The sequence below is a fragment of the Ranitomeya variabilis genome, chromosome 4, assembly GCF_051348905.1.
Source record: "Ranitomeya variabilis isolate aRanVar5 chromosome 4, aRanVar5.hap1, whole genome shotgun sequence".
Classification (NCBI taxonomy): domain Eukaryota; kingdom Metazoa; phylum Chordata; class Amphibia; order Anura; family Dendrobatidae; genus Ranitomeya; species Ranitomeya variabilis.
Genome location: NC_135235.1, coordinates 456,514,053 through 456,537,540, shown reverse-complemented (window position 1 = coordinate 456,537,540; position 23,488 = coordinate 456,514,053). Strand labels below are relative to the sequence as shown.

The 23,488-nt window shown below is 41.1% G+C and overlaps 1 protein-coding gene across 1 annotated transcript in view; it reads left to right on the top strand.

Moving 5' to 3' along the window:
• The first annotated feature begins 5,001 nt into the window (after positions 1-5,001).
• The window catches only part of TGM2 (transglutaminase 2), a 69,534-nt gene continuing 51,047 nt past the window's right edge, over positions 5,002-23,488 (top strand). Inside the window, exons 1-4 of the mRNA XM_077251618.1 lie at positions 5,002-5,046; positions 15,839-16,018; positions 17,910-18,152; positions 19,513-19,631. Coding sequence (XP_077107733.1) covers positions 5,037-5,046; positions 15,839-16,018; positions 17,910-18,152; positions 19,513-19,631 — 552 coding nt within the window. The 5' untranslated portion in view covers positions 5,002-5,036. The remainder of the gene's footprint in view (positions 5,047-15,838; positions 16,019-17,909; positions 18,153-19,512; positions 19,632-23,488) is intronic.

Here is a 23,488-nt window from a genome sequence, read left to right as displayed (position 1 = left end):
CTGAACAGCTCAAATGAATTACACTGGTCAGTGTGCTGTACGATTGTTAGACTAGAGCTGCATAGCAAATTTGTCCCTTGAGGGTGGTTCACAGAAAAGTTGTACAACAACATCCATGTGACTTGTCTGCGACTTGCTGTCACACGACTATTTTAGAGCTGTAATTTTGCTGTAAAGTAAGATAGCCGAGTCGCCACAAGTCGCAAGTTTCATGCGACTTGCCCTGAAGTCTATGGCAAGCGAGTCTTGCAACTTGCAACTGAAAATCCGACACATTAGGAACCATTTCCAATCTTGCTGTGCATGTTCATTCTTTGTAGCATTTTTTTTAGTGCTTTTTCAGGCTGGTTCCAAGCAGAATCCATTTAAAAACAACATTTTTGTTCTATTTGGGACCATTATAAGCATGGTGAAAATCAGTGAATAGACTTAGAAATGAAATTTGTCATATCTGCCCTGCAAGTGTCATCAGATTTAGGTCGTAGCTAGGATTTTGGTTCAGGGGGGCGAAACTTCTGGGTGGGCCCCTAACCAGGCAACCTTGATTACAACTGGGTGACGCACCCTAATAGTGGAGGAGAACCTCAGCAGATGACAGCGATGTTACTGAAGATAATCTCTATACAAAGACCAACATGGATATTACCACCATATGATCAGTGGTAAATACCAGTCCAGCAGAACATATAACAGATCAAAGTACAGTTACAGGTGGTGACTTACCGCTAACGTTCTTTCTGATGGAGTTGTTCATTTTTCCGGTCTTTTCCATCTGGCCCAGACCGACATGGCAACTTCTTCCAGCCAGGACTCAGGTGCAGAGATTGCAACAAAGACACATTTCACGTCAGGTATTTTCAGCATGTCACCATCTATTCCCAACCTGCACAAACTCCTCATCCTACTGGTACCCCAATACTGAGCCGCTGCTGCCGTATGTGTCGCTATTACTGCACCTGCTGTGTGGTTCTCTGTGCCCTCTAAATTCTAAAGCAACCCTCTATAGTATAGTAATGCTGGGCGCAAGTGCCCTAGAAAACAGTGCCCACATTTTGCTCCCTAGAAAGTAATAATTTCCTCTGTGTGCCCCTTTGATAGTCACAGTAACTTGAGTTCCCCTGTAACAATACGTGCCCCCACTTAACATTGAATAATATCCTGAGTTTCCCCCTGTACAAATCCCCTATACACAGCATGATGCTCTCTTATGCATAACATGATGCATCCTCATTGTAATGTACACCCACACAGTATACTGACCCCTTAGTAGCCCCCAAACTGCTTGATGGCCCCAATGCTGTGTGATGGCCCCTTCACTGTAATCCCCACACTGTATGATGACCCCCTAGATAGCCTCCATATAGTATAATGTGCCAGATAGTCCTCAATATAGTATAAAGCTCTCCCCATAGGCCTGTATAGTATAATACTCTCCCCATAGGCCTGCATAGTATAATACACTACCCATAGGCCTGAATAGTATAATGCATTCCCCATAGGCAGCCTGTATAGTATAAGGCATTCCCCATATGCAGCCAGTATAGAATAATGCACCCCCATAGGCAGCCAGTATAGTATAATGCACCCCTATAGGCAGCCAGTATAGTATAATGCACCCCCATAGGCAGCCAGTATAGAATAATGCACCCCATAGGCAGCCAGTATAGTATAATGCACCCCCATAGGCAGCCAGTATAGTATAATGCACACCATAGGCAGTCTGCATTGTAAAATGCACCCCCATTAGGCAGCCAGTACAGTATAATGCACCCCCATTAGGCAGCCAGTACAGTATAGTGCACCCTCATAGGCAGCCAGTACAGTATAATTCACCCTCATAGGCAGCCGGTATAGTAAAATGCACCCCCATAGGCAGCCAGTATAGCATAATGCACCCCTATAGGCAGCCAGTACGGTATAATGCACCCCCATAGGCAGCCTGTATAAAATAATGCACCCCCATAGGCAGCCAGTACAGTATAATGCCCCCCATTAGGCAGCCAGTACAGTATAATGCACCCCCATAGGCAGCCAGTACAGTATAATGCACCCTCATAGGCAGCCAGTACAGTATAATGCACCCCCATAGGCACCATAGTGGACCCTGCGATGATGAGCGGGGGGCCCACTGGTGGCACAGGGCCCCCAACCATCTCCTCAGGGGCCCCTTAGTGGCTGAGCAGGGAGATCGTGTCTCCCTGTTCTGCCGCAGAATGTAACTGTATCGGCGCAATGTGCTCGCCAATACAGTTACATACCGTAGCTCTGGGTGGGCCCCGTCAGAGCGCAGGGCCCGGTGGCCACTGCCCCCTCTGCCCCACCGGTAGCTATGCTACTGTCGTGTTCACATGAGCATATTTAACTATGCAAATACGGACTACAATGCAGAGACTTGCTAAGACTTTCCCAACCTGAATTTACAGCCTCATAGACATACAGGTGCTTCTCACAAAAGTAGAATATCATCAAAAAGTTAATTTATTTCAGTTCAATACAAAAAGTGAAACTCATATATAGTCATTACAAACAGAGTGATGTATTTCAAGTGTTTATTTCTGTTAATGTTGATGTTTATGGCTTACAGTCAATGAAAACCCAAAAGTCATTATCTCAGCAAATTAGAATAATTAACAAAAATCATCTGCAAAGGTGTTTAAAAAGGTCCCTTAGGGTACGTGTCCACGATCAGGATGGCCGGCGGTTTCGTTGGAGCGGCAAACCCGCTCGGCGCTAAGCTCCGCCCCCTTTTGGAACGCGATGATGACGGATGTGTTCATTGTACACATCCGGGATCATCGCACCCCACGCATAGGGCCCTGTGTTATTCCTTGCGGCAGCGTAGCGTCGCCGCAAGGAACACGGACATGCTGCGATCTTAAAAGATGCGCAGCATGTCCGGAGTCGCAGGGCCGACAGATGCGTGATTCCACGCATAGTGGACATGGGATTTCATTAAATCCCCTCCACTATGCTGGAACATCTGGACGCTGCGTGTTTGACGCTGCAGCCCCACGCAGCGTCAAACACGCAGCGTTTCCTGAACGTGGACACGTACCCTTTGTCTGTTTCAGAAGGCTCCACAGTCATGGGGAAGATGGCTGACTTGACAGATGTCCACAAGGCAGTCATCGACACACTCCACAACGAAACTTTGCATTACATTTGGAAATCAAGGTCCCAGAGTCTGGAGGAAGAGTGGAGAGGCCACAATCCAAGCTTCTTGAGGTCTAGTGTGAAGTTTCCACAATCAGTGATGGTTTGGGGAGCCATGTCATCTGCTGGTGTAGGTCCACTGTGTTTTATCAAGACCAAAGTCAGCGCAGCCGTCTACCAGGAAATTTTAGAGCCCTTGATGCTTCCCTCTGCCAACAAGCTTTTTGGAGATGGAAATGTAATTCTCCAGCAGGACATGTCACCTGTCCACACTGCCAAAAGTACCAATACCTGGTTTAAAAACAACAGTATGACTGTGCTTGATTGGCCAGCAAACTCACCTGACCTTATCCCTATAGAGAATCTATGTGGTATTGTCAAGAGGAAGATGAGAGACACCAGACCCAACAATTCAGACGAGCTGAAGGCTGCTATCAAAGCAACCTGGGCTTCCATAACACCTCAGCAGTGCCACAGGCTGATCGCCTCCATGCCATGCAACATTGATGCAGTAATTGATGCCAAAGGAGCCCCGACCAAGTATTGAGTGCATTTACTGAACATACATTTCAGGAGGCCAACATTTCGGATATTAAAATCATATTTTCAAGGTGGTGTTATAAAGTTTTCTAATTTACTGAGATAATGACTTTTGGGTTTTCATTGGCTGTAACAGAAATAAACACTTGAAATAGATCACTCACTTTTTGTATTGAAGAACTGAAATAAATTATCTTTTTGATTATATTCTAATTTTGTGAGAATCACCTGTATATGACGCTGTGGGATCAGATCAGGAAAGCTGTGATCAGTCCGGGAAATGTGGTTGTCATACTGACTGTGAGATATGTACGGACATATCCTAAGTTGCCATTTAAGGAAATGGCAGAGGTTATGGATGAAACTCTACCCACCGCGATGGCCAGTTTTTCATCACGACCAGGCAGCCACTGGACAGCTGCATGTAGTCGGAGCTTCAGCTGCACTGCCACTGTACCATCTTGGTACAGGAGAATTTCTTTGATGAACAACTGTTCATGTTTTTATGTACGCGAAAAATCACAAAAGGCTGAATGAAGCCTTACTTCGGGGTGAATGGTGTAGGAAATATATATATATATATATATATATATATATATATATATATATATACTTATTAAAATTACTTGAATATCCAAATGAAACCCCACAAAAAGTATAGTAATTAATGTGCTGCTACATTATGCAATAAAGGCACAAAAATTGCATTTAACGCCATACTGTACCCCAGTCTATTCAAACAATACAAAATGTCAAAAACAATGAGCAGTTCATCAGTTAATGTATTTGAAGTGAGAAATACAAAAATAAAGTTAGTGGAAGGGTTGATGTTTAATCTACATGAAAGCTGAAATTGTAGGAACCCATTTACCCAGAAGTCAAATTTAGACAAATTCATGGCCAACTATACAAACCATAACAGCACTAGTGACACATATTTTGTCTCCCCATCCTATTAAAAAGCAGCATTGTATAGGTACCAGTCTCTGCCAAGACATATTTCCTCTCGTCATGCCAGCTTAGATGTACATGCCAATGTGTGTTATAATATCCTGTGGACATAAAGAACTTTTGACGTTACACAAACACACTAATAGTTCTTACAAATATTCCTCCTCCTGAATGTGGAAGTCTGGTTATAGTTTAGAAAAGCTTGGCTTCTCGGCAATGAATGGGTTAGGGCTATCCCCCTCCTTTGCAAATTGTCACCCACAGCTTGGGCTGTGAGCAAAGTTCTCCCTTTGAGTCCCACCCCAGGGGTGTGCGCAGGAGAGGCTGTATAAAAACTCCTAGCTATAGTTAGGGTATACTCTTAGTACTGGAGGGGAGGTCAGAGCAGGACCATGGCAGAAGGTACTGTGTGTCTGAGGGCTTCCTCCTTGTCTTGTGTGTGTGCTTTAGTAGCAGGATCTGCAATGAGCATGGGAGCCTTACTTCTGTACATAGGATAGGAGCAGAGCTCATTATCTAGATAGGAGTAGAGCTGTTTGTTGTTTCCCATAAGCTGTTCCTGTGGCTTATTGGTAACAGATGGCACAAATGTATCTGTGTGTTGTGTATATTACATGCAATCATGGCTTACTTATTAACCAAATGACACTATATATGTCACCGATCAGCTATTAACTCCGAAGAACTGTTCTTCCTTAGATATAACTTTTGGCTAATTTTTTTATCCCATGGAGGAGATATAATATCGCCAAATTGGTAACAAAAAAATGTATATTTTAAAACAAATGTATTCCTATTTCATACATAAATGTCTGATAGGTGCCCTTCATGGTGGTCGGTGGCCACTTTTCACATTGTGTGGCCCATTCAAAAACACAAAAACAAAAAAAACCCTTAAACCTTAATCAGGTTCCTCACATCGTGTTCTCATACACTTCATGCAGTTAATAGCACTCTGTGTCTGTACTGCTACATACTTAGGCAGTTAACTGGTTCATGCAGCTTTACATGAACACCCGAGCCTTACACTATGGCTGGTCCGAACAACGAAAGCAATTGTTACCATCCACCTCTCGTGTCTCCCCTTTTCCTATAGTTTGTAAGCTTGCGAGCAGGGCCCTCATTCCTCCTGGTATCTGTTTTGAACTGTGATTTCTGTTATGCTGTAATGTCTATTGTCTGTACAAGTCCCCTCTATAATTTGTAAAGCGCTGCGGAATATGTTGGCGCTATATAAATAAAATTATTATTATTATTATGGTCTATGGAAGTTACAGAAAGTTCCAATTGCCAAGAGACCCCCTCGTTCTTCCCAGAGGCAGGGCCATGAATGCCAGATCACTATAAAACATTGACGTACTATACTATATATTACAAATACAATTATATGATGACAACTAATTAATAGATTTTTTTCCCACAACCTTCCCCCCCCCCCCCCCCCGTCCCCTAGAAAAGAAAAATGAAGTCTCTTTATTTTACATACTTCACAGATTTATTTCCTCTTGTCTTTGCTGGTAACTTTCCTATTCATGTTGGACATTTGTGAATTTCTATTTACAGAGGTCCTTTACAAACAACACAGCGTGATAATTTAACCCCTTCACGCCGCAGCCCATTTTAATTTTTTGTGCTTCTGTTTTTTGCTCCCCTGCTTCCTAGAGCCATAACTGTTTCCCAGACGTATAACATTTTTATTTTTCGGTCAATACGGCCATGTGAGGGCTTGTTTTTTTGTGGAATGAGATGTACTTTTGAATGAGACACCATTGGTTTTGCCATATCGTGTACTTGAAAAACAGGAAAAAAAATATGTGCTGTGAAATTGCAAAAAAAGTGCAATTCCACAACTGTTTAGTTTTTCTACCCTGTTCACTAAATGCTAAAACTGACCTGTCATTCTGATTCTTCAGGTCATTACGAGTTCGTTGATACCAAACATGTATAGGTTGTTTTTTTTTATTTAAGTGGTGAAAAAAAAATCCAAAGTTAAAAAAAAAATAAAAAATTGCCTCACTTCCGAGACCTGTAGCATTCCATTTTTCGAGATCTGGGGCTGGGTGAGGGCTTATTTTTTGTGTGCCGAGCTTGTGTTTTTACGGATACCATTTTGGTGCAGATACTTTCTTTTGATCGCCCGTTATTGCATTTTAATGCAATGTTGCAGCGACCAAAAAACATAATTCTGCCGTTTTGCCTTTTTTTTTTCAATATGATGTTTACGGAACGGATTAATTCTTTTTATATGTTGATAGATCGGGCGATTCTGAACACTCCAATACCAACTATGTGGGGTTTTTTTTAATTGTTTTATTTTGAATAGGGGTGATTTGAACTTTTACACTTTTTTTATTTTAATATTTTTAAAAACATTTTTTTCACTTTTTTCTTGCTTCAATAGTCTCCATGGGAGACTAGAAGCTGAGATCATCCGATCGCTTGTGCTACATAGAACAAGGCTGCAGCCCTTGCCAACAGCTGGGCGGCACAAAAAGCAATACGGCAATGACAACCACAGAGGTCTGCTGCAGACCCCGGGTTGTCATGTCAACCCATTGACGACCTGGTTAACAGCCACGAATGGATCGCGATTCCACCCACGGCTGTTAGGGGCACATGTGAGCTGTTCAAATCAGATTACATGTCCTGGGAAAGATGTGAGCTCATCGCCCACGTCAAAGGTAGAGACACAACATGCGCAGTATATCTACGGCGCATGTTGTGAAGGGTTAGGGGTTTTTAAAGAATATGATGAATACTTTTTTTTTTTTTTTTTTTTTTAAGCAAATAAGCAAACCTCAGGGGAACTTTTTCTAACCAATACACTCCCAAAGCAAACACTTGAAACATATACAGTGCCTACAAGTAGTATTCAACCCCCTGCAGATTTAGCAGGTTTACACATTTGGAATTAACTTGGCATTGTGACATTTGGACTGTAGATCAGCCTGGAAGTGTGAAATGCACTGCAGCAAAAAAGAATGTTATTTCTTTGTTTATTTTTTTTTTAAATTGTGAAAAGTCTTTTCAGAGGGTCATTTATTATTCAACCCCTCAACCCACCAGAATTCTGTTTGGTTTCCCTAAAGTATTAAGAAGTAGTTCAGGCACAAAGAACAATGAGCTTCACATGTTTGGATTAATTATCTCTTTTTCCAGCCTTTTCTGACTATTTAAGACCCTCCCCAAACTTGTGAACAGCACTCATACATGGTCAACATGGGAAAGACAAAGGAGCATTCCAAGGCCATCAGAGACAAGATCGTGGAGGGTCACAAGGCTGGCAAGGGGTACAAAACCCTTTCCAAGGAGTTGGGCCTACCTGTCTCCACTGTTGGGAGCATCATCCGGAAGTGGAAGGCTTATGGAACTACTGTTAGCCTTCCACGGCCTGGACAGCCCTTGAAAGTTTCCTCCCATGCCGAGGCCAGGCTTGTCCGAAGAGTCAAGGCTAACCCAAGGACAACAAGGAAGGAGCTCCGGGAAGATCTCATGGCAGTGGGGACATTGGTTTCAGTCAATACCATAAGTAACATACTCCGCCGCAATGGTCTCCGTTCCAGACGAGCCCGTAAGGTACCTTTACTTTCAAAGCGTCATGTCAAGGCTCGTCTACAGTTTGCTCATGATCACTTGGAGGACTCTGAGACTGACTGGTTCAAGGTTCTCTGGTCTGATGAGACCAAGATCGAGATCTTTGGTGCCAACCACACACGTGACGTTTGGAGACTGGATGGCACTGCAGACGACCCCAAGAATACCATCCCTACAGTCAAGCATGGTGGTGGCAGCATCATGCTGTGGGGCTGTTTCTCAGCCAAGGGGCCTGGCCATCTGGTCCGCATCCATGGGAAGATGGATAGCACGGCCTACCTGGAGATTTTGGCCAAGAACCTCCGCTCCTCCATCAAGGATCTTAAGATGGGTCGTCATTTCATCTTCCAACAAGACAACGACCCAAAGCACACAGCCAAGAAAACCAAGGCCTGATTCAAGAGGCAAAAAATCAAGGTGTTGCAGTGGCCTAGTCAGTCTCCTGACCTTAACCCAATTGAAAACTTGTGGAAGGAGCTCAAGATTAAAGTCCACATGAGACACCCAAAGAACCTAGATAACTTGGAGAAGATCTGCATGGAGGAGTGGGCCAAGATAACTCCAGAGACCTGTGCCGGCCTGATCAGGTCTTATAAAAGACGATTATTAGCTGTAATTGCAAACAAAGGTTATTCCACAAAATATTAAACCTAGGGGTTGAATAATAATTGACCCACACTTTTATGTTTAAAATTTATAAAAATTTAACTGAGCAACAAAACTTTTTGGTTTGTAAGATTTATGCATCTGTTAATAAATCCTGCTCTTGTTTGAAGTTTGAAGGCTCTAACTTATTTGCATCTTATTAAACCTGCTAAATCTGCAGGGGGTTGAATACTACTTGTAGGCACTGTATGTATGTCTAGTCAAATTTTTTAACTCGAGTTCTAACAAAAGATGTTGGTTTATTTTTTCAGTTTGTTCCAAACATATAATGTTGGTCTATACCTTATACAGTTACATTTCTCTTCCACTGTACAAGTTTTTTTTTGTCGTATACTTTACAGTATTTGGATATCTTGCTTTTGTTCACAGACAAATTTATATCAAACATACAGGGCTTGAGTGATTTACAATTTTATTTTTGGCATTTGCTGACATTTTTTTCATCAAAATGGTGCATGTAGTTCATGAATTTGATCTCAAATTTAAAAAAGCTCTGTATGTTTTGTCTTTAACCATTTTTGAGAATTTGAAGTGCGAAATCCTTTAAAATATTAAGTTTGGCAAATTTAAAAAATCTACCAGATTCCATGTTCCAGACAGGGATTGCAATGAGCTGCGTAAAAATAATGCAACATTAAAAAGAGTTGCATTTCGTGAATCTTTCTAAAAATTTGGATAAGCAAAGTTATTCAGGACAAATTGAAAAAGACTTTAAAAAAAGAAAAAGAAAGACAACTTAAAAAATGGTACAAAACATATAGAGCATAAGGTGCAAATACTAATACTACTATTGCAGCCATAGATCAAATATTATTTTAAGTGAATCTTACACACATTGATGCATTTTAAACCCCTTCAGCTGGAATGGGTTTTTAAAAGATTGTACTCAGAATCAAAAGATATCTCCTATCTTCTTCATAGGGGATAAGTTACTGATCGTAGGGGATCTGACCAGTGGAACCACTAATGATCCCGAGAAATGGACTCTGGATCCTGGGAACCATGCTCTACAGAGCCCCATCTTCAGTGGAACAAGGTTCACATACTCAACCCCCACTCCATTCATTGTCCATGGGAGTGTATGAGGCTTAGTAAATGGCTAGTCAGATAGTTCTCTCACTGGAAGTCAATTCTCATACTCCTGTGATATTTGCAGTAGTCTAAACTCATGAATTAATAGCATTTTATTAGTGACTTACTAATATAAGATGTCAGCACATTCCTTTAAAGCGAACCTGTCAGCAGGATTTTGCTCAGTAAACTACAGACATTGCCAGGTTGGTATTGTTAAACTGATTAAAATGATACCTGGGGTGAAGAAATCCGTCTTGTGGTTCTTGTTTAATCAGCAGGTCTTTCCTTGGTTTCTCTGGCTTGGAGTAGGAAGATAAGACTCTGCCTACAGTCCCACCCCAGAGCATGGGCATATCATTAACTGAAAACATCTAACTAATTTCACAAGAACCACAAGACTGATTTCTTCACCCCAGGTATCATTTTAATCAGTTTAACAACACCAACCTATCAGTGTCTGTAGTTTGCTGAACAAAATCCCGCTGATAGGTTCGCTTTAAGGTTCAATTTGAATCAGTATTAAAGGGTTTGTCCAATGGTTATTTATTTATTTGTGCATGGATTGATTAAAAATTAAAAAGGAGGCACATATACCATCCAGGATACCCACTGATCCAGTGCAGGCTTCTATGTAATTGGCTGCAGTAGTCATGTGACTAGATGGGTGCATAATTGGGAGAACATCATATAACATCCTATTAGTCAGTTGACAGCTGTAGCCTGGTGTTGTGACTTTCAAACAGGGGCAGATGTCAACAGAGACTGCCAAAGCGGCCTGCACTGGATCCAAGGGGGTGCTTTAAGGTAAGTATGCCACTGTTTATGTTTAAACACCCCAGCTGGGTTTTTTTTTATTTCAGCACTGAAGTGATACTTCTAATCTAGGTTCCCTGACCCTAGTATTATAGTCACACTGATATCTTCAGCTGTTCCCTACACTGCTCTGGTCCTGCCCCCACCATCTTGTGACCTCAACTTCTGACTGACCAAAAGTCAGAGGTAATGGTCACAAGCTCTCAATGTAAGTCTATGAGAGCCTTGGTCTGGTCTTGTTCTGGCTTACAGACTAACATTGAGTTGTGACTTCCGGCTCACGTTCCAAACACTGGAGCGATCTGTCAGGTCCCAAACTGCAAATCTGAGCAGGGCCTATAACAGATGAAGTCTGAGGCTGGTAAGCATCAGACGAAGGGCAGGGAACTTACATGAGTGGCACAACTCCGGCGCTGTAATGAAAAGAAAAACTCTGCAGTGGTGCTTTAACCATTTTACAGCTTCATTTATATTTATATATAGCTTTTTCTGTAAACCTATGTATTTTGCACTGCTCCATAAAACCTAGCATGATTTTATGATTCTGCATGACCTTTTGTGTGCTATTTTTTTTTTTTTATACTGCCAGCAAGATGTATATAGCTGTATTAGCTTTTCTATATAACAATGTCAGATCTGGGGAATGCAGCTACAGATTTGCCAAGGGGAATAGAACATATGAGCATAAAAGCTTCTTTGATGTTCCCTTTAAAATAAATATGAGAAACTCCTTGCATTAAAATTCCTTTCAGCAAACACAATAACAACAGTGGCCATAATGGAAAACTTCTCAACCATCTCAACACCACAGAAGAATGTGATACAAGATAGGACCCAGTCCAAAGAGATAACAGATGGTATAGCGCTATGCCAAGGAGGCTGGATCTGCAAGCCTGGGATCAGTTGTGGTTTACAAATCACAAAGTGATGATTGTGGGGAGAATTATGACCACTGCAATTCTTATTATAGCTTGTTTACGGTGGCACCCTATAGAAGGACTATAACTATGTGGATGGAAGCCAACATTAGAGGACATGCACCCGTAGAATACTATACCACACTGACCATCATTTGAAGGGATAATTCTTATGCCTTTTTTCATGGTCCCTGTCTGCTCCTTGTTGTCTTTTTCCCTTTAGCATATATGCATTAATATAATGAGATAATTTTTTTCTAATATGTGATTAAAAAATGGTTGAAGAATAAGCCTCAAAAGTGTCAAGCAAGGAATGCATTAATAGTGAAGTGTTCCTCTCGAGTCTCTGAGACTTGGAAACTTTTGTCACAAGTGCATTCGCGAGTCTAAAGATTCTTTCCCTCCATGTGCAACTGACCAGCCTCGTATCTGACATCAGTCTAGACATCCATATATGAAAACCATGAACCTTGCAGTATGGATGACAGAAACCTCTTGAGTGGCAGTGAGGCAGGGACAAATCATGAGTTGCTCAGTGACCAATCCTTTTAAAAACCCAAAACATGTCCTACAACCACCATGCATTGTTGGCAGATGTATTACTAGTCGTGCATGGACATTACGATTGTAGTAGCATGTTTAACAGATTTTTGTGCTTGTTCTACTGTTTTGGAAAATGTTAATATATTATAGCTGTGTTATATTCATCTTTTACTTTTTGTTTGGCCTTCCCAAGCTGAATTCACATTCAACTAAAACAAATGACATCGAAACACATATTTTTGTAAGGACCAAAGACTCACGTGACTAATGACAGTGGACATGGCTTGACAGTGGTCAAGTAAGCGTGTTGCATGTGGTATGTTGTCACGCACTGTACAAGGTCATTCCTCTTTGCCTATTCCATCATTTCTTCATAGTTTACTTAGTGAGGCCATACATTGCAGTGGTCTGTGTTTTATTAACTGGACTGGATGTTTGTCTGAGTGATAAATGTTGCAATGACTCTTAATTCCAACGAGCAAACATTTCATGAGTACAAATGTTTACTCTGTGCAAAGTCTCTCTAGAAAAGCACCACTCAGTCCCTGAATTATTAGCGGTGACTGGGGCAGTATAGAGGAACAAAAGATAATTGATGACATAGATCATATATAAATAATAAAACTGGTCACAATATTAAAAAAAACTATCTTCTTTATGTACAACGTAAAGTAAATGTAAAGCTGCCCATATGCACGAAATATGTCAGCCTACAGTACTTCACTGAGATTCCACACATCGGCTGAATGGGCATGTTTTTTCAACACGGAAGGCAAAATAACACCATGCCGGACTACAATCTCAGTAGAGGATGAATATCGAAATCCAAAATCGGCTGTCAGGTGACCCCCATATTATTGAATATATCCAATAGCTGTAATCCACTATCCCTAGACCAAAGAACAGAGATAAGGTGCTCTTGCTTAACCCCTGCTGAACATTGTTCTCAGAGTCGGTGGAGGTCCCAGCAGTCAGAACCCCAAGAATCAGGATAGGTGATAACTTGTATCTTTGCACAAACCCTTAAGGTCCTTGATCCATTTCTTAGTTCTAGTTGCTTAATCCCTTTCTCTGACAACTGCTCATGGCATTACAGCCTCCACAGTGGTTGTCATTCAGTTGTTATAGTTCATGAATGACAAATATCAATGTATGATGACACAGATTTGTCAGAAAGGAATGTAAGAGCTCTGTGACAAATTCTATGGGAGCTGAAATGGAAATTGTATGGGTTGTCCATTAGAAGATGCAGTTTAGCTTCTGGATCACACGTCTAATATCTGGACTAGCAGCAAGCAAAGTCGGATACATTCTGGAACTGATGGAACAGATTCCAAATTGTGACAATGTATCGACGATAAATAATGACAATACCAGAAATAGCTCAGATACCTGAATGCTGGTAAATCTCCTGTCCCTGTGACTAAGCTTTTGTGATGTCTGAATTAGCAGAACATTCAAATAGTAGACATAGTTACATCCAAATTATCAATAAATTCACATAATTATCCTAAGTGCTGCAGCTGTGCCGTACGATTTAAACTGGAACACTGTGTGCTGTAAATTCAGACACTGTGACTATAAAGCCAAAGTTTGACTGCAGGATTTCTATGCTAATGCTGTACAGCAGCATGGAGGGGTAACAGGAGCCTCCAGGCCCCCACCTGTCATTCATAATACTGGTGGCATCATATCTGGCAGAGAAGGTTTGGGGTCCTTTTAGGGACCAGATGAAACTGCTTATTCTGCACCCCCTAAAGCTATGCCCCTAATGTAGGGTTGCTAGGTATGGTAATGTTTGGAGGCATTGTGACTTGGTGCAGTGTTCAGACCATGTCTGTACAGTTCTAGCTCTGATCCTCCTGCTGAGGGATGACATATTGGAAAACTATTTTACCGTAACACTAACTAATCCCAAACTCTGTGTCCAAGTCTGTATGGAATATGGGTGTGTATGGCAGTGGAAGTGAGCTTGGAACTGCTGCCGCAGCAGCAGAAGCTGTCTCCTCTCCTCTCACACACCATCTGTATTCAAAGAGGTCCATTAACCTGGATTATAGTTTTCGAAGGGGGTAATAAACTTGGCATCGATTGCTTCAACTCTTGAAGAGATTATCCAGAAGTAGTCACCACAGTGTCTGCTCGTAGAACTGGCAGCACATAGAAATGTATAAACTCACATTGCTTAGTAATCTCTGTTGTTCCTGGACAGACTCTAGAAAACACTAACCCAGGGGGTATCATTGGCGCGTTTCTTCACCTTTCCCCACCTTCATGTAATGTGCCAGGGCGTAAGAGATGAGTACCTCACCGACTGCTACCGCCCCGTGTCACATTATACTTACTCACACCAAAATACTGATGTTCTGGTTAAATGGCCCATCCTTCATGACCTATTCTGTACTTCATAGCCAAAAGTATGCAGACTCCTCTGTCTACTACTGGTTCAAGTGTATCAGCCTCACCCAGTGCAAACGGTACATAAAATTTCACTCACAGCCCTGCAGATTCAGTGACTTTAAATGATGTACTTCCATAGGATGTTCCCTTTGTCACAATTCAGTTCTTCAATTTGAGTATTTCCAATTTTGACTTGGCCTCTAACTACTGGGTAACACTGTATATTTTTCCTAAGATGTTTTTTTTTTCTCATCTGCTGTATCTAATGAATTGCAATTGGGTATATGCTTCAATTAATTGGGGGCAGTACATTCTAAATTATTGAAGAATACTAGAGCCAAGCTCGAAACGCCAAAAGTGCCTCATAGGGCAACCCTGAGTTTAATGGTGCATACTCACATAATGCTTCCCACAAAAAAGTAACCACATCCTTATTCCCCTACCTGCCCAGCTTGTTATGCTGTATTGAGAGTCTTTATTTTATCAATGCATTTCAAAATTGCATTGGTGAAGAGATCAATACTATCTCGAAACACGTTGGAAACAAGAAGACTTTACTATTCCTTGAAGGATAAGGCTTATTGATGTTTTCTTAAAAGGGTATTTCCATCTCCAAGATCATATGCCAATATTTAGTAAGTGTACTAATAATAATATTAGCAAATACATCCAATTAGAAATGTAGTATATTTTTTCTGATTTGCTATGTCTCTTTCCTCATGTGCAGGCATTGCAGGACCTTAGGTATCCATACTTACAACCACTCACATAATGACAGTTAGCTAGTTGCCTGCACATGAGGAAAGAGACAAAGCGAATGAGAAAAACTACACTACGTTTCTAATTGGAGGTATTTCCTAAAATTATTATTATTATTACACCTACTACATATTGGGATAGGATCTTGGAGATGGGAATGCCCCTTTAATATAGTGTGCAGCCACAAGCCTCCTTTTGCATCTCTTCTCTTCGACATCGGTTGTACATTATTGGGAAGATCTGGGGCAGTGTTGACTTGGCATGAATATGACTGAGATCCAACTGGAGTTTGCATGTCCTTAACATGATTATATGGGTTTTCTCCAAATACTGAAAATTGGATAGTGAAATGAGCCCCATTGGCGACGTAAGCTGGTGTCCCTTCTCAGCTTCATGTAATGTTTTAACAATGTTCTGTTCTCTTGCAGCTCTGATACTAGAGAACTGTGACTTTGACTGCGGCACCAATAACCGGGACCATCACACCGCAGATGCTGGATGTACGAAACTGATTGTTCGTAGAGGTCAGGCTTTTGAAATCAAGCTGCAGTTTTCTCCAAGGGGTTATGAAGAAGGAGTGGATCAGTTGTCTCTTATTGCTCAAACAGGTAGCTGCGGACCCATCATAGATACTTTGCTACTAATAACTCGACTCTCTCCATGACAAGTCAGGTGGTGAATTATCTGACATTTAGCCTTCTATTATTTGCTGGTGACAGAGAACATGACTATCTCTATTTTACATGATTACATGGAGAGGTTTGTTACTAGGGAACCTGAATTCCTGGTTGCTTTATGCATCTGTTTCTGCCCACTTATTTGCCATCTGCCGTAGCCTTGCTGGAATTAATTAAATGCATTTTATCACACATTAACACTTTCAGTTCTGATATTACCTGGATATGAAGAAGTAGCACACAGCTAGACTGAGAAAGTAGGGCATTTACTATTGCAGAGAATTTCTTCCACATTTAGGTGGAATTCGAGTCATTTGGGACTTGCTCATTATGGTTCCTGACTGTTTTAGCTGATGTATCTGTGCACATATGTCTTAATGAATGTGTGCATAAAAGGGCGGTTTATGACCTTGTTGTTTCCATTGCATAGTTCTGTTCCCAGTGCCTTCATACAATGTCAGGAAATAGAAAAAGACACATTGTGCTGTCCTCTGAGTCAGAGGCAGGAGTAGAAGACCCCAGCTTTCTTCATAACCTCAGTTTCCTTTCTGCCAATCATGGTTAGACGACAGACTTCCATCAGACTGTCCGTTGTTTATTGGCAGGGAAGCCTCGGGGCGTGTGTTCTCCTGCCTTCCTATATTACCCGAGTCCTACTGTTCCAAGAGGCAATCATAATAGATCATCATTGCTATGTATGTAGTCCACAAATACATCTGACCACATCTGTAAAAGGTGAAACCTCCTTAACGTTTTTTTCTTTCTGCAAGAAAAACGCAGGCAGATATCACCTTGTTGTTATTATATTTAATGTGTTTTTTTTTAGTGCTAAGTCATTTTGATCTCAATAGTAAAAACATTGACCAAATTGACGTGCTGCGGTTGTTAAAACCCTACCAGAGGTCAAGAACACAGAACAAAAAAATGTCTGCGTGAATGAGATTTTAGAAATGTCATTCAATTTGATGTTGCTGAAAAACAGCTTTTATTCCAAGGAAAAAAGTACTGGAAAAAAAGTCAAACACTACATGTGAACAAACCCTAAGAGGTGACAGTCACTCTGAAATACTGTATTTGAGAACTGCAGGTCAGATCTTTTACCCTTTCCCGGGGCCTGCTCTACATTAGACTCTGTTCACACAGGGGTAAGCACTTTTCTACTAGGTTTCTATTGATTTTTCATTGTCAGAAAAGAATGACCAAACAATGAATAGGTACTAAAGAAGCAGATTAAAAAAATGGAAAGATAAGATAGATATACCTACTAGAGCAGAGGTGTCAAACTGCATTCCTAGAGGGCCGCCAACAGGTCATGTTTTCAGGATTTCCTTAGCATTCCACAAGGTGCTGGAATCATTCTGTGCAGGTAATTAAATTATCACCTGTGCAATACAAGGAAATCCTGAAAACATGACCTGTTGGCGGCCCTCGAGGAATGCAGTTTGACACCTCTGTACTAGAGTTCATTAATTTTGTGTAAATTGCATATTAAAAATCAGACCATCTCCCTGCATCCTATAGCTAATATAACTAGAATTAAAAGGATTGTCCTGCAAAGTAAAACAATAAATAAAATTAAATGATGGTTTTTAACGCTGATTAACTTGCTATTGTTGAAAGAGCTCAGTTACTCAGATTTACTTGCACCAGCTCTCTGCTGCTCCTAGTCTTTGTTGATGGGCTATAGCGATGACATCACTGCTACAATGCCCATGACCTCTGCAGCCAATCACTAACCCGAGGAGTAATGCCGATGTAGTTGGCACAAGAACACTGAGCCTAGTGATTGGCATTGAAATGACCACTTTTTGTCCCTTCTTAGGTCCTTGTCCCTCTGAAGACTTTGGCACCGAAGCTCACTTTAAAGTGACAGATGCCTTGCAGGAAGGTGAATGGAGCTCCACAATAAGCAGTGTTGATGGTGAAAACCTTGTTCTGTCTGTTATCTCTCCTCCTGATTCCCGGATTGGAAAGTATGCCCTCTCCCTGGAGACTTCCACTGGAATTGAGGAGAACAGTTGCAACCTTGGGGAATTCTATCTCCTTTTTAACCCTTGGTGCCCAGGTATGTGAATGAAAATATTGCTCAGAAATCATTCCATAATTATTACACAAAACATGCACTTTGGGAACCACAGGCTTACAATGTGCAGGTACTGTATGCTGGAACATTAGAGCCGGGATAAGGTGTAAGCTGGTAGCACCTATGAGGAGGCTGAAAAGCCATAGGCACAGTTATTGCACCATCTTAAACTTTATACCTGTCAAATGGTAGCCAGTGGCCAAAGCTGAAACTGAACTTCTTACAGCTTCTTATTCATTGCTTCTACATTGATTTTATGTTATTCCCACTGAGTATTCTGGAGTTTTTTTCGTTGTTGGCAAATTTACCTTATGGATCCAGTAATATGGGCAATTTTATGTAGTCCTAATTTTTATGATCTTTACTAGGGTGTGTGGCTCACGGTGTAATAATGCAAAGTGGTCAAAAGACACGCCCCCAATTATTCTGTAAGCCACACCCCCTTGGAAGAGATCAGGAAAATTAGCACTAAACAAGAAAGACAATGTCTCCGGAACTATAAGACGGATTTATTTAAAAAAATATATACAAGGGAGTAGCAGGAATAAAATAAAAATAAAGGCAACGACTGACATCAGCACCAGATTAACATGAACAGATGCAAGGAACCATTAGGCTTGGACAGCCATAGCTGTAGATGAAAGTGGTTTACAAAAGGGGCTCATAGTGACTTTGTCTAACAAAGTCCATAGATATGAGCCCCTCTGGAACCAGCTCAGACACTTCTCTTTAAAAATAAGAAGAACCTTTCTGCAGGTAATAGCCAGTATTTTATTCCCGATGCTCCCCTAAGTATGGTGGTTATTGAGTTGTTTTTCATTTTATATCCGCCTTGTGGTTTTGGAGACATGGACCTTTTTATTTGTTGCTATTTTTTTTATTTGGCAAGGGGGTCTAGCTCACATGATTCTTTGGGGGCATGTCTTTAGGCTGCTTGGCATTATTACCGTGCAAGCCATGCCCCCTGGCAAAGACCATAATAATTATCATGAAATAAAAAGGCTTTAAAATTTTTTAAAATGAATAGTAGCGAACACTGAGAATGGAATATCTTTGCCCCTTTCGGCATGTTTTTGCACCGTATCAGCAGAGCTGGCTCGTAAAATAAAACAGAAGTCTCCTGCACAATCCAACAAGTCCTAACAAAGAAGGAAATCTTAGATGTGTCTTTCACAGTGTGTTAGCTGAGCATATTGGCACAGACATTAGGATTGGATGTTGTCTAGGGTCCACACATCTACTACTTCCTTTGAGTATCTTAATCCTGGTATTATAATTAATCCCTGACTAATGTCTAAGTGCACAAACCTCCATTAAGTGTGTAACTGTCTCCTATTCTCAGAGGATTCTGTGTACATGGAGAATGAGGAGGAGCGGAAAGAATACGTTGTAACACAGCACGGGATCATCTTCCAGGGCAACAAAGACTTGATCACCACTGTTCCTTGGAACTTTGGACAGGTGCATTTTTTATTACCTTATTTTATGTCCACTTTCACGACCATTTGTATTCTGATGTCCAAATGGAGTTTTGTTTTTTTTTTAAATTAGGACCAAAATGTTGTGTCTACAGCTCCTATGTAGATATGTTTCTCATTAGCTTTCAAACAAGCTCTATCTAGTCCGATGCTACAGACAAACATGCTTCCATTTACCTCTTACTTTTTCACTGCCTACGTTAGTAAGAGGTAAGGGACAGATGGAAGGGAGTATGCCTAGATCAGCTTTGTATGCAAATCGGTAACCATAGAGACACAGATTTAGATTGGAGCTACAGGTACAATTATTTTTTTTAATTAAGGACTCATCACAATACTGCTTAATAATTTTCGATTATAGATTAAACTTGAAACAATAAAAAGGTGGAAGTATGGACACTTCTCACAAACCTATTAAGTTATGACATCACATATCATGAATATGCCACCAAATTAGGTTAAACAACAGTGTTTGATTAGTTAGGAATCAGCATCTAGGACCCTTAGAAGTTAGTGGCTGTAGTACTAGCATGACAGTCCTTCAGATGACCCAGCCCTCCATTGCAAGTATAGTTCATCTGCATGTTTTGAATGGGATTCTGATGCAGCTTTCAAGTTCAAAGTGGTTCATGAAAAAGTCAAAGAGGTTGTCCGGGATTTTTTTTTTTCCTATGGGCCTAAAAAGTTACAGGTGAGTGCTTAATACTGCCTGTTCTAAGCGGCGCCATTTCAGATCAGTCAGAGACTGTTAATGCTGGTGATTCAGCTGCTCCATGTCAACAGAGCACCTCTTCTTCCGTCTACTGTTGATGGGGTGTGACTTTATGCTGACTGACAGCCGCTTCCTGCAGTTAGGCAGTGGGGAACCGGCTGTCAGTCAGCATGACATCAGCCAGCACGTTGAGTTAATGGTGCAGACCAAAAGAAAAGTCACTGCTCTCTTGAAGTGTCAGCAGGGAGAGGCAGGTAGGTAGCAACTGACTTCCTGTTAGTTCTTAAGCCCATAGTAAAAATAAAAGAGTGCCCCAGAACTACACTTTAATGTGTATTATGTATAATGTTGTTTTTTTAATCTATGATTCAGTTTTTCCATTGTGATGATGAAACCATCATCTCTAGTTAAAGTGAACCTATCGCCTCATTCACGACACTCAAACTGCACCTTGACTCCGAGCCTGGCTGCACGATTACAGCTAGGTATGTTTTTCATAGATGCTTCGGCCGTGGACCGTTGGACTAGTCTGGGGTCACTTTCCCATACTAAGAAACCAGTCAGGATCTTCTGACTATATTTTCTCTAAAATGCTGGAGAATTTCACAGGAGGATATACCTGCTTGCAAACCTGCAGCCAGGCTCTGATTCATGCTACCCGCAGTTTGGGCAGTATAAATCAGATGACAGGTTCCCTTGAGAATATTCAAGGACGTGCTAAAGCAGATTTTTCCCTTGGTTTAAAAAAAAAACCTTAAAGATTTCTCAAACTTTCTTTCACACCGAATGTCCTTTGTCTTAGACAGAAATAAAGCAATAATAAGTTCCCAATGTCATGCAGGGTCTCATGATACAAGAGGCTCTCGTGTGCCCGCAATACATTGGCATCATGTCTTATCTTTGTGTAATATGGACGCTGCTGTGCAATGACACTAAGCAGACGTTGTGTATAAGCTGTGTGACTTATCACTAGGTCCTCTGCTGTACCCCCTCCCTAGACGTCTTATCTCCCCTACACATGCAGCCACTTTCCATGTCTGCCCTTCGTGGTGTACTCAGAGTTTTTTCAGGACACGTATCAAGTGGAAGTGCAGCACGAACACCGAATGTTGGTGTCTTGCCATGTTAAGACAAGACTTTTATTTTATGCCATAAAAGGTCTTGGACAAGCGGAGGAACCACATAGAGCTTATTCCTTCTGATAATATTTCCTCTATGAGATGAAGCTTGTATTTTAAGTTTGAGGGTATACGATGCAATTTTCTATATACACACTTATGTTTGTGGGCTTCATTCACTCCAATCATTCAAAGCATAACATTTCTTCCAAAAACAAAGTATGCAGTTTCCTGTTTACCGTCCAACTACAGATTGCTTGTAGCAAGTCTTATAAAGAAGGACATAGTTGTATCAATCACACTTGTGAGAAGTGACTTGTTCTAAGCTGTGTACACTGTGGCTACTTTCAGTGTTAAATCGGGTTGTATTAGATTAAAAACACATGGTTGATTTCTCCTTGAAATAGCGCCTCTTTTGTCAGGAGGTGCTTAAAAGAACTCTTTTGTGATTATTGGTGTAAGATGTATTGGCACAAATATACAGTAGATTTACGTTTACAGACCTTGGCAAATCTTTTTTTTAATCTTTTCCAAAGTAACGTCTGGATAAGAAATAATTAAACTATTCAACCAATCGTCTATAACCCACAGACTGGTGCTGTATGGAAGATGTGTTTGCTTCCTAAGCAGAAATACCAGACATAGCCTACAGACAAGAGTGGCAGTATTTCTAGAAGAAAGGACATGTTTTGTAACCTTATGTGACCCCTTTTATCGTTAAGATTTACAGGAACTCCCCCACCCCCTTTGCGGAGCTCATCAATAATTGAAAAAATGTAAAGTATTAATGTTTTAATAAAAAAAAAAAAAAAAAACATAATTTGTTTTTAATGAAGTAAAATATGAAAACTAATTTTAAGACTTGGTATTTCCTCTTTGAACCACTAGGGGTAACAGCTACTGAAAATTGCCATGAAAACCAAGTGTACTGCTAGCTCACATTACGACTGCAGTAAATGTGGACGGGATCTGCTCACATGTGTGTGATGTCTCCCCTCCTCCCCTTCTGGGTATTTTTGTAAAAAGATAAGAGAGGATGAAGTTTAGGATCACAGCCATTTTGTTGGTGACTGCCAGTGATACTGACAAGTACAGCATGACCGAGGACGGCCGGCAGCACCTATTCTGTTAGCTGGTGCTGCTTACTGTATCATAAGTTGTGGTTAGATATGTGCAGTGTATCACATGTGCTCTTAGATACGCTTAGAGTAACATGCTGAGATTAGATACAGGCAAGTAGTGCATTATACTATATGGAGGTATATGGGGAGTGCATTATACTATATTGAGGCCTATGGGAAGTGCATTATACTATATGCAGTTTTATGGAGAGTGCATCATACTATATGGAGGCCTATGGGGAGTGCATTGTACAGTACGGAGGCCCATGTGGAGAGCATTATACTGTATGGTGGCCTATGGGGAGTGCATTACATTGGTCCCATATAGTACCCAACAACCAAAGGACAAAAATAGACCCTAAAAATGTACTTTTTTTTCATAAATTTAGAAAGGACTCAACAACAACAAATCCCCACAAAAAACTAACAGCATCATTGTAGAAAACTATTTATCAATCTAAATAGTAGGTAGAAACTATTCCTATTGGTACTTGGCTTGATACCCTACTAACACAGACGAAACCTCATCCTACAATAGTATGATATCTAAAAGTGTCTATTCTAGAGAACAGTAAAGTTCGGCGCCCGTACCGAACACCTACTGTTTGGGCATGGACACCGAACATGGACTTCACCAGTAAGTCTGTGTTACTGTTCGGGTTCGGCCCCCCAAATACCGGTATTTGTCACACTGTAATGTGTATGACTGTGGGGTAAACACTGCTTCTGATTAGCGGTAATCATTACTGCTGGTCAGAGAGCCGCAGTTCCCACACTGTCAGATGACAGCGTGAGCCCGCAGCTGTGATCAGAGATGAAAAGTTTATCTCCGGTTACTGGGGTCGGCTGATGGGACTACTGCTCCCATCAGCCGACGCCTGCTGCTGCT